Source organism: Ruditapes philippinarum, unplaced genomic scaffold (assembly GCF_026571515.1).
Source record: "Ruditapes philippinarum isolate M1 unplaced genomic scaffold, ASM2657151v2 ctg2417_1_1_1_1, whole genome shotgun sequence".
Classification (NCBI taxonomy): Eukaryota; Metazoa; Mollusca; class Bivalvia; order Venerida; family Veneridae; genus Ruditapes; species Ruditapes philippinarum.
Window position 1 is genome coordinate 119,897 of NW_026855344.1, and position 17,254 is coordinate 137,150.

Sequence of the window (17,254 nt, forward strand, 5' to 3'; positions counted from 1 at the left end):
TAACATTTTTGTTTCAAATTGGACGCTCATAGTTTGATTGCTTTGCAATATGGCGTCATTTAACACAAATTGGTGTTCAGGTATAGAACCCAATTCAAGATATAAAAAAATCGATTAAAAAATATGATACAAAACATTGTTAGATATTCAGTCTTTATTTTCATTCCAATAATGGTCTTGTGAAATCATTTACAAAATGTGTTGTATAATTCGTCTGCTATTTTCTTCTTTCTTTGTTGGTAGCATGAATTGATTTATAAAGCACGAACCTTACATACAGTGCATATGAAAAAGTGAGTATTCAGTTCTCTTAGCAAACATTTTAAACTGCACGAGGGCAACTCATATTTAAACATTGAAAATTATTTATTGTAAAGGAACTTGTGTTTCAAAAGCATAAAAACATAACTTTTTATTTCCTTACATTAATCAGCTGGGTCACTTAAAACAGATAGAAATACAGAAGATAATTAAGAGATATACACATGAGAAATTGCAAACCTCATGTTTGTGCTATTCTTAGTCCGATTGGAGTAAAAAGCGTTGTAACGAGAATGATCTGACATTTTTTCATACAAGTTATTGGTCTTAACCTACATCAAATCATCCCGAAACAATATTTCTAATCCCGTCATGTCAATATTCTAAGTGGTGTCCCTTCAAAAAACAAAAACAATGAAACAAACAGTGTGCCAAATCACAGACAAGTACTATAACATGTATAATGCTAAAACATTCGTTGCAAAATTCAATCCAATTGCAATTACTCTTTAATTTGATACACTCAAAAAGATATCAATGCAGTTTTGTTGAAAATCTTCACGGTGGAGAATAAATATTTATCTTAGGCACGGTCTTGGATTTAAATGATATATCAATGTCTGTTATTAAAAGTGAGAAACGAAAGTTCCTGTCAATATACATATAATTTATAGTTTTATTTTACGATATAAATATTTAACATGAATTCAAACTAAACGATCATTATTCTTTCACACTCGTATAATTTGATAAAATAACATTAGACAGTTATCAATTACTAATACATTTAAAGCTTGAAAACAACAAATTTATATTTCTAACCTCAAGGGCTCTATTGATAGTTAATGAAAAGAGACAAATCTCTTCCACTCTTACCGTTTTAACAGTATTTCCTTGCTGTCAAATAAATGTAATGTATTTTGATATAATTGTGAATTGAAATATCGAGAAGAACACTTGTCAATGCGAAGCGTCAGTTAAAATAGAATAAAGCCAGCAGCTCACGGCTTGTTTGTTTGTTTCTAAGCAAGGAAATTAAATCAAAATCGCTTCAATTGAGTTTTGCATCTTTTTAAAATGGTTGGTTTCAATTGTTTCAAACAAAACTGGAATTCTGATGAAATAGTGTTTTTATGAAACCGGATTTAAAGAAAATAAAAATGTTATATCTTATCTATATATAGAATACTGATCATCGAAAATATCTATCATTGTTGAATTTAGATCAAACTTCAAGTATTGACAGAAACATATTTCATACTATGATGTTATTGGTCTTGAGGGAACACTTACGTTCAGATTTTACATACATTGAAAGCCTTTCCTATAACTGACGTAGTTTATTTTGAGTTGAACATGAACATGTGCACTACAAAGGTTTGATAACAGACAAAATGATATATCTGACACTTAAAAGAGTTGTTGATAAGTTACAGACATAAATGAACAAATCTTCATGTTGTATATTTGACCTTTAACACTTTTCACACTAAATAAATTCAAATGGAACTGTTTATCGTTCAATATTGACAAAAACCGTCATTTTAGGGAAATTTACAGAGTAGACGCTGACTTAATAGCAAACAGTAGAAATTATGACCAGATGGCATGGTTTAAATATGTTCAACTGTTAGTTAAATATAATGCATTTTCATATAATTATCTGTAACATTTATAGAAATTTTACCAGTTATGTATTAGCTAGTTCAATATTCTAAAGACACGCCCGTGATGTATTTTAGTTGAAAATTCAATTCATCCATTACTCTTTCTTTTATGATTTTATCAGAGAATATCATCTCAAGAATAAAAAAGTGTCACGTGTGAGGTTCATTCAAATTTTTATGTTTATTTTTCATGACATGCAAACTGTTTAAACAGTGTTTCAATTAAAGCCATCTTAAGATGTGATCTTTCCTACGATTTCGGAATTGTTTCTACTTGTAAAAACAAAGAATGATGATGAAAACTGAAAAACAAAAGCAATAGCAACAGTACCGTGTAGACTCCCACTTTCATGCAAATTTGTTTAGCAAGTTAGAGCATGTTTTTAAGTGTGAAATTTATTATTTCATACAATATCAAAAAATAGTCAAAGCAATAAATTAAAGCCCACATAAATTGTATAAACCCTGCCAAAATGTCTGGCAAAAATGCCATGACTCGGTTAGAAAAATTATAGATAAAAATGCAAATTCGGTATTAGGAATATTATTTTCTGTATTTGATATGCGTGAATAATGACTTATAAAACATATCTTTAACACTGAGGCTCAAAAAACAAGACATTAAAAGTAAAATTTGAAAAATCACAAACTTAAGTTATTCACTTTAAAAGGAATAAAATGGTTAAGAATTGTTTAAGAACTATATTCATAATCAAAATGAAAATCGATTTTTGTAAAATTCAAAAAAAGATTTGAACGCTTTTCACTTTTGGGTCATTTTGCACAACGCAAATGATTATTTTCAAAACAAAAACAACGTGAAAGAATGAGCTGAAAATTTGCACACAAATAGTTGGTCCAACTGTACATCAGAAGGTACTAAAATTTCCTAAAATAATCCCAGTACCGTCATATTAAACAAAACTCAGTTGAAATGAATATTTGTTTCTTATGAAACGTTTTATTTAACAATAGCTACTGATCAGCAACATTTGTCAGTTGCACCATTAAATTGTAATAAATATCGTAATAAATCAGGAGGAAATCAATTCAATAAACCTAAAATAGTCGCTCAATTCATGACATTCATTTTTTTTTTTCACATCTCCTGTCGTATGAGAAAACAGATCATTTATATGTTCCATCACGATGTGCAAATCTTGTTTAATGTGTCCGACAAAAACTCTACAGATAATATGATATTGAAATGAAACTAACAATCCTAGGCGGTCGTGCTATGGTTATAAAACAGTCAATATACACCAGGGCTTTGCTGATGTAATTCTCTATCTATAGTTATTTTAAATCAGTAATGTTTAACAGCGACTTGCAAGTGATGACTTGATATTGTCTTTTCATAAACCGTGACATCATTATATAATGTCTTTGCAAACAGGTAATATGACATTTGGTTACAATTAAGTGCTTAAGCATCGCAACAAAGTATAAAAACTTTAATTCTTACTTTACATAGCCTTACATAGCCTTTCGCCCAACAGCCTAAGCTTTGGCCAAAAGAATAACCCTGCAATTAAATAATATTTGCTTTGTCCCGAACATTGATAGAAATTGTCATAGCCTCGCGAAAGATTTAAGCATCATTGTCCTTATATTTAAGTTAATTATATAATCTTCTTGTAAATAATGACAATAACCTTGTATTCCCATGAATATATAATTTCTTTCTATTCCAATATAATTATATAATTATTCTGTATTCTCATTTGTATAATTACTTTGTATTCTCAAATATACACGTCAATTACTTTCTTTACCCATACATGTATTGACAATAACTTTGTTTAACTACTCAATGTTAGGTTTGGTTTTGTATTTTATTTTATTTTATTATGTTTAAGAATTATTTTTGCACTTGTTACTGGATTATTGACAAGTGGTTTACAACCACCTTTTTGTAGATGTTTCTAAAGTGTGCATCAAGATCGCCTCTAGACAATTAGCCATTAGGCATTTGGCTTAAGAAGTGACTGTATTTCTACTTTTAGAGAGTCGCAAACGTGTGTTGAATATGTTTGTTTTCAAAATGTTGAACATAAACTGGAAAAGATATTGTTCAGTCAAGTGTTTGCGGAAATAATTTACTATGGTACAATACTTTTAATTTTGCTGGAATTGTTTTTGTGCTATTTGATGATGTTTGTCTTTTTTATTTTCAGCATTTACAATAGCTGCTTCTCTACCATACGACATAGACCTTGATAATTTCAGTCCCGAGGAGATAGAACAAGCTATGCAGATGGTTGATGATGTCCCGGTAAAGAGAGGAATGTGTCGTTCTGGTTTCATATATCAGGCAATAACTCGTGATTGCATCCCTTCACTTGGGGTAAATACTGTTATATCACGCATAAATTCTAATTTAGTCAACAACGGTGAAATGCGGTGGTCCTTTGGCCATCATTGGATATTTTGATGCGCAAGACTGTATCGTTTGTAAATACATGAATTGACAATATTCATGTTGATAAACGTTAAACTTTCTACTAAAACTTCAGTATTAAATTATTATAAGTTGGCCTGCTGTTTTTTGTATTTTCTAAATAATGCCTAAGACCACCAAAACGGATATACCGAACTTTAAAAGTAATCAATGACTATGAATTTCCTATATTGAGCAACACTATAGGTTTGTAACAATGATATATTGTTAAATCATTTATAACTATTATAAAAAAAAATATTATTACCAGCAAATATATATTAAATGTATTGTGCAGTACAATCAGGGTGGTATTAAGTACTATAATGATCAATTATTTTCGATTCCAGGTACTTCGTGGACGAGGGCGTCACGGGAGACGTGGACGACGTGGTTTAACAGCGTGGTCCTGGAGACGAGCTTAAAATGATGTTGTACGCGTGTTTAAAAAAAAACAGTTATAAGTTATTGTTCTATGGTTGTGCCATAACATAAGCTAAAACTTTTGATCGAAGTATAATATATTGTAAAATGTTTATTCAGTTTTGCTATCAAGCACAGCAGTTTAATTTCAATCATGGATTATAAATTGCTGAGTCGTGTCTACAAAATAAAGATATCCCTTTTCGAAAATAAATAAAATGTGATGAATGTGGGTGATATGTAGATTTATAACCTCATGAAACTTACTTTTACAAACTAAGTTATTGTAAGAAAAACACGAATGATGCTACATCAGTTCTTATTTATATTTCATATTGTATTATGAACATTAAGGATTATATGTGCACATTGCTGTTTGTAAATTTGTTTCCGTTTTATGAAGATTAAAAACATTACTTTTTGTGTAATTATCATAATATCATATTAAAAGTTGTGTCAAGTTAAAGAATAGTAAAGGCATATGGACAATGTTATAAAGTTATATTTCAGCAAGATTGAAATGATAATATAATTCACTTAATTATTAAAAAGAGTAATATGTTATTGTCTAAATTTAAATAAATTCTATATTATAACTTTTTCCTCTTGGTATTTATTGCAATAACAGAAAGGGTAAAATTTACAAGAAGTATCTTTAAAAATGATACCAACAGATTCCACTGCAACTGTCATATTCCATATGATAAATTTGATCTAATTTAGAGAACAAATATGAATTTCAATCTTCATATAACTTATTTAATTATTTTTCGTATATATCTGCACAGCAGAACATAATAATCTTTTATTTTATGCTTTTCATTGGATTACTGATTTATCCGTAAAAATTATATTTGATAATTTCACAGTGAAAATTATCAAAATATAATTTCACACTTTTCAATGACAAAACTACTTGTTTAAGATTTTCCCCATGTGATACCTCAATTTTATTTTTGCTGACACTTCTGACAATGTCAGGCTGTGTAAAGAAAAAGCAAAGCTGAAATTGATAAATAACTTAAATGTCAAAAGTAATAAAAAGAAGAAAACTTACTTCTATTCATTCAAATTCCAATCACCAAATTTCGTCTCTAAATTTTTTTGTTTCATTTTTACAGTCTGAAAAATACATTCCTTCCCAATGCAAAACTGCTCTTGATGACATTTGGGCATATTAAAGTATCCTACGAGCAATAACTGCCGTATGCTTTATGAAAAATTGAAAAGCAATGACAGCCATCACTCGAAAAATAAGTAAAACAACCAATCGTTCCTGAGCAAGCTTCCGAGTTTCCATATTCCTAGCTCCTTTTTGAATGTTTTCACATCTGTCAACACTTATTTTTTGTCTGTTACAATCCTCAAATAAGTTTCCTTTCTTTTAAAAAGGTGTATGACTAACAAATCCAAATTATATCCCTCTGTATCTTACACAATTATTTTCCTCCCATGAAATACACAACTTTAAAAAATGGCTGCCGCTTACATTTTACAAAGCCAGGTCTAATATAAATTCGCAGTAAGTAACAGAAATATGGATAGATGGTTGGACTTTTTCTCCTACACGAATTGTTTGTTTTTATTATTAAAACAAGCTATCATTCATATTTTTTAATAAAATGAATAAATATCACCGTCATTTAACGTTGATTGGCGGACTTATTTTGCAGCTCAAAACTTCTTGTTTTAATGAGAAATTCCGACTAAATGGGGCTCTCAATGGGGAAAACAGATTTTAATATTAACGTTAAAATTATGAAAATTTCGTTTTTACTTGTTTATAAGCATAAAATAAAAAGAAAATTTGTTTGTTTATTGTGTAAGATGTAATTTTATTTCATCTCGTGAACTCTAAAAACAGTATTCTCACTCGTGGCTACGCCACACGTGAGTATACTGTTTTTAAAGCCCACTCGATGAAATAAAATTTCATCTTACACACAAACAAACAAATATCCTCTATATATTATGAAAAACAATATTGTCCAATTAAAATTAATATTTACTTCAATGCGATTTGATTTTTCTACCAATTTAACCAGTGATTCTAATTTACACAATATTCAATATACTCCTAAACACACTTTATATTTGACAAATGTTTGCTTTTTTAAAAGTTTTCTAGTTACTACACTTTACTAAAATTTCAGTATTTGATTTATGTAGATGTCTTATCCGAGTGGTTTTAAACAATGTTGAAAGCTTATTCGACAAGTATAATATCCTTGAGACAAACTTTATGAAAAATTTATGTGCGTCGAACGAATTCGCTTGTCTTTTTGTTTATATAATGACATTTTATGCCTCGGAAAAGAATAAATTTAAAGGAGCAAACATTAGTTTACAACGTTTAAATAAATACTTGATTTACAATTATGTTTAATAAAAATAGCAAAATGCAGACAAAGTTACTATGATATTTTGACTTCCATACAAAATACATAAAATCACTATAACTGTACAATTGCCAACGTGAAACATATGCAAATGATGGTTCAAGTCATTGGTAGTCGTCCCGTAAACTATGTAAATATAAGCATCGTAAAATATGGTGGGGATGGAAGTTCTTAAATGCTCAATCCCGTAATTTGCTTTAGAAAACAATATTGGACATGTTGAAAATATTTCTATTATCTTATTCTAACAAGATGCTAGGTTTTAAAAACAATTTTAATTTTGCCTATATGTCTACTTGAAAACTCCAGAATCGTCTTTGAACATTTTTTTTATTACTTCTTTGGCAGTGGAAGCTTCAATTTTAAATGCCACATTGTATTTGAAGCTATATCGTCCTTAACCTGATGAGATCAAAAAAGATCACCCTTAAGTATAGATTAAGAATAGTATGACCAGTATTTGGCGTTGTTAGAGTTTTATTGTTTTTGGGCTCTCTTTAAGGATGCTATTTCACTCTATTTTCTTAAAGATCAGTTATGCCTCGACAATTTTTCCTTTTTTACAAAGGGTACAAATGTGTTTGATAATGATTTTTTAATGGATGTTAAAGGCATATATGATCATTTTCACTCACTGGATTACATGTAGAAAAATAATGTCATTAAGGCTTGGGGGGGGATAGCAAACGTAAAAAGTGATACTTTCAATTCCAATACAAAATACTTAAACCATTAATAGTGTAACAAGAGACTTAAAATACAATTTAGGACAAAATTCTCCTTAAATTCTGGTTATTTTTTATATCTGAATCCCTTAAATATGATGGCTCTGATTTACGCCATGTCGTGTTTTCGCTTCTTTGCCTCGAAAATCCAAAAAGGAGAAAACACAAAGAGACGACAAAGTCCAACTTTTCGCATTTGAGGCAAAGACGCAAAAAATATAACATGGCGTAAATCGGCCACCATACTAAATGTTGAATTAACCGCTTCTTAATTCATAGCGAGACAATTCCATACACATTCAGCAAAAAAAAAAAAGACAAGTTAAGGTTAAAGTGGATAGAGTTATATATCTGCTGCCAGCAGTTTACTAAATGTTTCTTGAACTTTTTAACGTTTCGCAATGCCTGGCTTAAAGAAATGCATTGGAATATTTCAATTTGACCAAAATGGGCCATGCACAAAACATTGCTAAACAATTCAAAATAGAGAAAATAAGAATCATTTAAGAAAGTCCGAAACAATAGAATTGAAAATGTGTGCAGATCGATTTGATTGAGCCTGTTCATGAACGGTACTGTCAGGTGCAATTATCGCCCATGCCCCTAGTACCATACGGCGGTTATCATCGAACCTTCAATGCGGGACTCAAATGTCAGCGGGTTCCCAAGTTATTGAAAGCATGTGTCCTAACAAGAAAAACAATGGACGGAACTATACAAAATGGAATTTTGAAAGGGATCAGAACTTAAACCCACATACGGATAGCAGAGTTATTTTTATTACGGAACATGTCATTCTGCACAGTTTCAGATGTGTTAAATAAGAGAAATATTCTTTGTTGAGAATCGTAAGATTTACTGCTTTAATTTTTTCTATTCACTAGGTATAATTATACCCTTCAATTTAATTCCACAATAAAACTTTCGACTGATTACCTAGCAAACACAATAGAATATGACTCTCTTTCCTGAGTAACGTTTACCCATGAGATTCAATCAAGCTTTTATACTTATCATCATTCTATCTCATTAATTTTAGTGATTCATTAACAGATGATATTGATCAATACTCGTATCACCGAATTATGTCATTATTTTCATACATAATTAATGCTTTGCTCACCTAGAAAAAATCATTTATTGTTTCTATCGTAATGATTATATTTATATAGTTTTTAATGTAGTTTTTTACAAACCGTAGGAGACACAGTCATGTAAGTTGGCGGGCACAACATAAACGCCAACACAATCTGATACGCTAGTTTTCTTCCAACCTTTGTGTAGAGCGTTTTAATTCGTTCAGCTTCACCATTTTCAATTTAGGTGATTCATACATTGTCCAGCATGAAATTTTTGCAAATCCGGGTCAGTATACAATGTTCCTGAATGGGCGGAAGGGTCCATATAAGAGAGGAAGCCATATATAGTTTAAAGATAGATTACCAACTGGACAACTATAATCTACATTTTAGTCTACAATGTTTGATGTCAAGGTTATTTGATCGAGATAAGGCGCTTACCTAGTAATATACAAGTGTAACCGCAATACATAATTATTTATATTGAAAAATTGCAAATAAATTGCAAAATTTTAAAAAGTAGATATAAAATATTTTCTTAGATATCCGGTACAGAGAAATTACTATGTGGTTTGCGTTGCTATTGTTAGTTGTTGGTTGCTTATTCTTTCCTTTTTTTTTTTGAAAGTTCATGTAATCCTTATCATCTAACTTATTAAAATGTTTATCTTTTTCACGAACATTCTTGAAACTGAGCATTAATAAATTGGAATTTTAAGTTCTTTTTGTAATAAATATATAAATATGTAAAAGAGGAAAGTATATATATCTGAAAGTACAAGTTATCTGCGTACAAAACACAAACCATAGTTGGTTGACATAGATTCATATCAAGATCAGCTGTCATGTTTAAACCAATAAAATAGGATCAGACGAGCAAATGCCACTAGGCTTTGATGGACATAAACCTCAAGAGGAAATATTTAGTTTCATCTGCCATTAATGTTTTAGTGTGACTGTAATAAAACCTTAATGGGGTGTCACTTTTTCAGCTAAGTACATCAATTCACAAAAGCAATATTGCAAATACAATTGGATGATTCATTTTTTATCTTAGGAAAGCAACGTTTTACTACCTGCAGTTATCGCCTTAATAGTCTATCAAATATATGAAAATTATAAGTCTACACAATACTTTTGTTTAATAGCAGATATCAAATATTTGGTTCAAAGCATAATAAAAAAGACATTCACGGAGATTTAATTGTACCCTGAACTTTTCCTGTCACCTATTTGAAATTTTCTCCTTTAACGGTGTCCTGAAATCAGATTATTGTTCCTTTCCTCTTCATCATTCTTAATTTCCTGGTCCCGGGTGTGACTTTTATTATCATCTATTGTTTCCAACATTATTATTGTTGTTTTTGCTTTGTCATCAATCGTTACTCCTTTAAACTGAGAATTGAGCACAACAGCAATTTTGATATGTTTTTTCTTATTGTTAATCATTGGCAGCGTAGTTGCCAAAGAAATATTTCTCGACTTTAAGTCACTAAAATAACTTGTGCCGGAATAAAGAATTTCAAGGTTTTTTTTCTAATAAATAACACTGCTGTATGAGTGTCCTCAATAAATGTTCCCTTTGATATAACAAACAATGAAAACTTTCGAATCTTTTTGCAAGTTTTATCCGAGTTAAGTTCTGAAGTTTTCGACCTTTGAGAACAACTTTGTACAAGCAATTGGAGGAAATAACGTGGCAATAACTAGTCAACCAACTAGTCGATACGTAATACCTCGTGCACCATCTAGAAATATTTAAGAAATAATGATTAATCATGCTTTAAAGAAAATAAGCTGGGCATTTATTTGAGGAAGAATAAAACAATGATCAACACATTGTAATTTGATGTTTGAAAAAAGGATATATTAATGACCAATGATTCGCATATATAATTGAATATTCAGTTGAACTGGTACCATTGTAGATAAACGAAACCACTGTACCCTGTCTTGCGAGTCTATACGAGTCAATGTGTACAAGTCTATACGATTCAATACGTTTTGACTTCTGATCAGTGTATCCGTCTTGGATACCTATATTTTTCAACTTATACCTATCTTAAGATAACGGGAACTAGACTTGTTTATATACTGTGGGTACTAGGTTCTACTAAGAGTTAATTGATGTGAACATTATATTTGTATAAACCATATATTATAAGTCAAAAGGGAAAATACAATTACTCAAATATAGGCCCGATGCATATTTCGTATTCTTTATACCTTTATTGCATAGACTAGGAATCCCAATGTCTAAATTAGAAATGTCCACTTGAGAGAAAAAAACAGGTTTCTTAAAAATCGTCGTTATTTCCTTGTGAAGAGGATAATATCAAATAACGAATGGAGTGGATGCAACAGTTCTTACTCCGTTCACGTCATAATGGAAGTACAGAAATATATATATATATCTCACAACTGTGATTTTTTATTCTATGAAATAATCGCCAATTATATGGTACTTGCGACGCATTGACATATATTTATATATTTGATTTTTTTAGACATTTGTTTCTGTGTTAACATAACATATATATTTAAAAAATTACATGAAGAGCGTGGTGTCCTGAGGTATTTTTCATAAATGCGGGTTGAAGTGTTAATTTCAAATTAAAGAAGAAAAAATGAAAATATTGATATATACAACACCACAAATTATGCTTGAATAAGAAATGAAATGTACCTATTACATGTATTAACAAGTTAGGCATTGAAAAAGATTTTAAATGATGATTGTTTGAAACAATAATTTACAAACAAATTTAAAGTATTTTTTGTTTTTGTTTTTGTTTTAAAGAAAAGAGGTTAATAAAATATAACAATTACCTAATATAATTTGAACCCAGCTGTATCATGTTGTATATATAACGGCAATAAATAATTTTATATTATCTGCTAGTAACTGAAACGGAATCAAATGCTTTCATATGAAGATGGATTCGTCTCATGAATAATGCCAGTTTCTGTATTACATGTTACAAGAATGACCTGGTTATTTCATTTACAGTCACTTCCCTCTAAAACCGATGTTGTGATATTTAACAATAATACATTATTCCACCCTTGGGTAAAATGGCATGCTTTGTTACACCTTTTCGTTGCCTTGAACAGATTTTTAATGTCATATTATTTTTTGCTGTGCTTTTTAAAAAAGCTGTTTTGGATTGGTCTTTGATTCTCACTTTTTATGTCATGCGATCATTTATCAATGCCAACACCTCTTGCGTGGATCGGACAAAAACATTTTAATTAAAAACACTGTCGCACTAACCACTCTTTTGTTCCAATAGTTTGAAGAAATGTTGTTAAAGTGAATTGGTGGTCTTCATTGGTAACGTTTTCAATAAGTTTTTCTAATATTGATCAAAACAATAGAACAATATGATCATTTTTATATTCTCATGAACAGTATTGCTAGAAAAAAATGATGATAAATAAATGTTAAAAGTGATTTACTATGCACATTAATAAGAAAAATATTTATTTTAGAATATTTCATTATCTATACGTAATATCTCGACATTGCCATTAACATTCATACATAATTTGCTTGTAGTTTGTTGTTTTGTCGGATACTAAGTATTATCAACGTTATTATTTATTGTATAACAGACATTCCGTTAGAGACCAATTTCCTTTTTAATAAACAAATATTATAAAACTGAGTGATCTGTGGTTTTAATTTTTGTAGCTGCAATCTAAGTTTTGAAGCAAAATTAAAATTTAGACATTTTGAATGCTTTTTATTTCTATAACTTTTGCCAGTCAGATTTATATAGACAAATTATTATTTACCTTTACCATTTGATAATGTCCCATTACGTATAGATATGTTTACTTTTACTGTGACACTTAGATACATGAAAAAATATAATAATAAGTATTTTTCAACAACATAAAATCTATAAAAATACAATTTTTCATAACAATACTCCATTTGATCAGCTTCTTTGTCCGCTTTGTCACTTTACTGGTGGCGGAAGACCTCCAGTGCTCTCCCGTGCATTATATACACGATCAGACACCTGAATAGAACCACCGATGTACCGTATACTAGCTGGATAGCTTCCACACATTAAAGAATCCAAAGTCCCTTTCAGGATTTGAAGCCACAGCGGTGAGGGGCAAGTCCTTCGAAACCAACGACCTTAACCAATCGGCCATGGACCCCCTACTTATCTAAATAGTGAAAGCATCGAATTCCTAATCAGGGGTCGCGAGATCGATCTTTTGGCAAGGCGAAATTTATCCGTGACAATCGAATCTTATGCTCATTTGTCTCTCGCCATTTATTTAGAAATCTTGTGGAATTACTAGCAGGTCAATCCCGGAAAAATTGAAAATTGAAAGCCGGTAAGGTAGATCGCTCGACAAAATATGATCACAAACATGTGCAATTCGGGGTATCAGACAAACAAAACACTTTTAAGCAGTGGATTGGTCTTGTTTTTGTAAAAAGAAGCCGCAATATGACAAAGTCTTTGTCACCTTAGCTTAACCAAATAAAATAACTTCTTGAGGACTTACTTATTAACAATGAAATTTCATTTTATGACAACAGTTTATTTCCAGTGACAAATCTATATTATTTGTTTTCAGAAAATGTTTGCAGATGCCAGTTAACTAAGAGACAGCACCAATGGCGTTGTTCAATTGAACTATGGCCAAAGCTATTTGTTGTCCTCATGAAAAGCATTTTACTGTCATTATCACCTTTAAAATTGTCAAAGGGAACAAATGAACGATTGACATTTTGCTTGTAAACGGCAATAATGCATCGTCTAGAAATACCATTGCACCATGAATATCTCTTTTGTGGTAGTTTCGACAATGAAATTGTTTTATTCAAGATTTATTTTCAACGTGTAACACTTGTTTTCATAAAATCAATACATTGGTTTTATAATAGTTGTTCAAAAATCTGGAGGCTTTAAGCAACTTCAGTTTATCTGAGTCGTGTTGCTCGTGAATTTTGAATCTAAATACTACAAATTAGGAGAGCTCACAAATAACATCTACATCTGAATCTCCTTTAAAACTTCCCTTAAAACTTCTTTGTTAAATTATTGCTTGATTGTATTGCTAAAAGGTTTTATATCATATAATTATTTACCTTTAATTGTCGCTTAGAATTTTCTGCTTGACTGTTTTTTTATGTTACATTAGTAATTTGTATAATCGCCAATTTATTAAACCCAGTGGAATCAAGTGTCTGCAATACAAGTTTTATTGAAATCATACGAATTGCATATCACGTGTTAGACATTGATAAACTAATGACTTTTTCCATATATCATTTCCGCTTTTACCACATATACACCCTGTTAAGACACCTAAGTAAGATATACATATAATGTTTAAGGTTGAATTTTCTACAAGCAATATACTTTAAACTTGAAACTTGAAACTTTTTATTTACTTAAACGCCTATTTTTACAAAACATTCATATTCAATGGCGTTGTACAGCAATAATAATGTATTTAACAGATTAGTACATTAATAAACGTTTTGTGTAATGGAAAAAATTTCATGAATAAAATGTTCATATTCTCGTGGGATTGTGTTTCTAAGTGTGAATTGCTGCTTTACACGTGCTTTGTTACTGGCTATTGACGTCATACTGTGATAACCAGCTTTGACCAGACGAGAATGTTGATATATGATTAAGAACTTAATTAACTTCAGTAAAAACAATGTAACAAATGGTAAATATAAATTACATAAAAAATAAACAATAATAAATCACTATTAAAATTGAATTACAGTGAAAAATAAACAAATTGTAAATATTATGAGTATCAGTTTAACATCAAAATGTCATTTTGGAGACCCAGTAAACGTTAGAAATACTTAAAAAAATTATCATAAACTTTAATGTTTTGTGTACTTTTATTGAAATAAAGTTTCCAAAAGATTGCTCTCTGGCCAATTGTCAAACCATGTTTTGTTCTGTTGCTGTTTTGGCAATTAATTGAGTTATAGTTTTCTATGGAAGTAAAACACTTTCATTAGAAATAATTCCAAAATTATCGCTACTCATGGTAACAAACATCTAACATTTTCTTAACCATTATTAAAACATTATAATACTTACGTTTGTCTTTTCCTTAAAAAATATAGAACTTTATACCGTACCTTTAATCATATTTATTTAACTTGCTAAGAAGGAATTAGCATGCAAATGATATAAATATCATCAGGCGAGTAGATTGATATGGGTTGGCATAGGGAAGTAAATCAACACAAATCTGGGGGCTTGATGCTTTACACAATATTCATGTACTTTATTGTAATATCTAATCCCATGATAGAAATAACTGGAAATATGTGACATGTTCATGACCGATATGAGTGTTGAAATGGTTTATAGTTGACTTAACATAAAATATGCATGATCTAATTCTATTATCTAATAATTATTCCATGATAGTGAAATAAATAATCAATGACTAGATGCTTTTAACATAGAATGGTCGCCATTTTTAGGAACTTTTCCAATACATTATATGCTTAAAATTAGAAAAGAAAAATATATCCCACAATTCTAGCATCTCTATGTAAGCTAATTAAAATAGTTTGCATTTAAAAAATGTTGTACTTCATTTATATTTACAATTGACCTAAATTACCTGTTTACTCTTATTCGGTCAGTTTTATAATATATTGAATTTGTGCAAACGAAGTTTTTACAAATCAGTTAAATCTTAAAGATCATGTAACACAATTTGTTATGGGTTTATAGCATAAATATAATGCTCATATGAAGATTTATCAGTATTGTAAGTTCTATTAAGCATTATGTGTAATATAACCGAATTTACTTTCTTTTTATGTTGATAAAGAGAGGTAATTAAAAATATATTTCTATAAAGTCCAAGTCAATTTTTCAACAAGAAATGAATACATATATTTTAATGATTAAATACATGTATAATGTGAACAAATATTCGCAGTACATTATTTACATATTCCTCAGTGTTTAAAAATTGTGCTAGAAGCATAATTATATACCTATATAAACTTTCACTTAGGTGTGGTATAACCTTAATGACAACATACAGGATCTTTAAGATTATATTCTTATACAACGAAGAAAATAATTCTTGAATGTACAGCGGTAAAAGTGTATTTTATGATTATCATTAATTTTGTTATTATTGTTGTTTTTTGTTTTTGTTATTTAATTGTTATTATTTTTTCATTTATTATTATTATTATTATTATTATTATTATTATTATTATACCCGTTGTCAAAACAACATCTTGAACAGATTATTAATATATTTCCTTGGCGATTAAAAAGATTTGCTATAAATGAATCATTAAATAATTTATGACATAATTTGTTGATTAGATAATATCAAATCAATATTTCCCTAAAGTAATGTAAAATAGAATTGATACAGATAAAGAGCGGTAACAAAAGCCAGTTGTGACGTAGATACTGTATCGTCATTCTTTGGTAAAGTATGAACATCATTACAAATGATGAGGTTCTTATATCTGTAAAAACAACACGGCATGTCATTAAGTATTTAACTGCATTTAAAAGAAAATTTATATGATTGTGTAATAAATAAAATGTTAAATTTAAATGTACAAACATACAGATATTTCATTTGTTTTTCTTCCTTATATAATCATAATAAAACCAAAGTCGGGGCTAATAAAATTAAAAATAGAAACAAACGATGTCTGTTAGATTGTTTAATCTATTATATATTGTTGTTTCCAATGTTTCTGTTTTATTATTTTAATGATAAAAACTATATATTTGCAGGACTGTACTTTGTTTGACAATACGGAAATTTCATACATTTTAGTACAGACATATCCAAATAATCAGATTTGACTGATCAAGAACAAAGACGTGGCAAACATAATTTACACCCGGCTGGTTTATAAACTATTTGTAAGAGATATCCGTTATATAAAACAGTTTCGACTGATTATCTAGCAAAAAACAATAGAATGTGACTCCCTTTTCTGAGTAACGTTTACCCATCAGATTCAATCAAGCTTTTATCACTTACCATCATGATATCTCATATGTGTTAGTTATTCATTAACTTGATGATATTGATCAATTATTGTATCACCGAATTATGTCATTATTTCATACATAATTAATGCTTTGTAATCTAGAAAATCATTTATTGTGCTATTATTATAATTATATGTACATAGTATTACATGTATTTTTAATAACCGGTGAGAGGCATAGTCATGTAAATTGGCAGACACATCAATATCGCC

The 17,254-nt window shown here is 29.5% G+C and overlaps 1 protein-coding gene across 1 annotated transcript in view; it reads left to right on the forward strand.

Moving 5' to 3' along the window:
- Positions 1–6,043, forward strand: part of LOC132743026 (uncharacterized) — a 33,379-nt gene extending 27,336 nt beyond the window's left edge. The window contains exons 2-3 of the mRNA XM_060731534.1: positions 4,106–4,275; positions 4,719–6,043. Coding sequence (XP_060587517.1) covers positions 4,106–4,275; positions 4,719–4,793 — 245 coding nt within the window. The 3' untranslated portion in view covers positions 4,794–6,043. The remainder of the gene's footprint in view (positions 1–4,105; positions 4,276–4,718) is intronic.
- Positions 6,044–17,254: the final 11,211 nt, after the last annotated feature.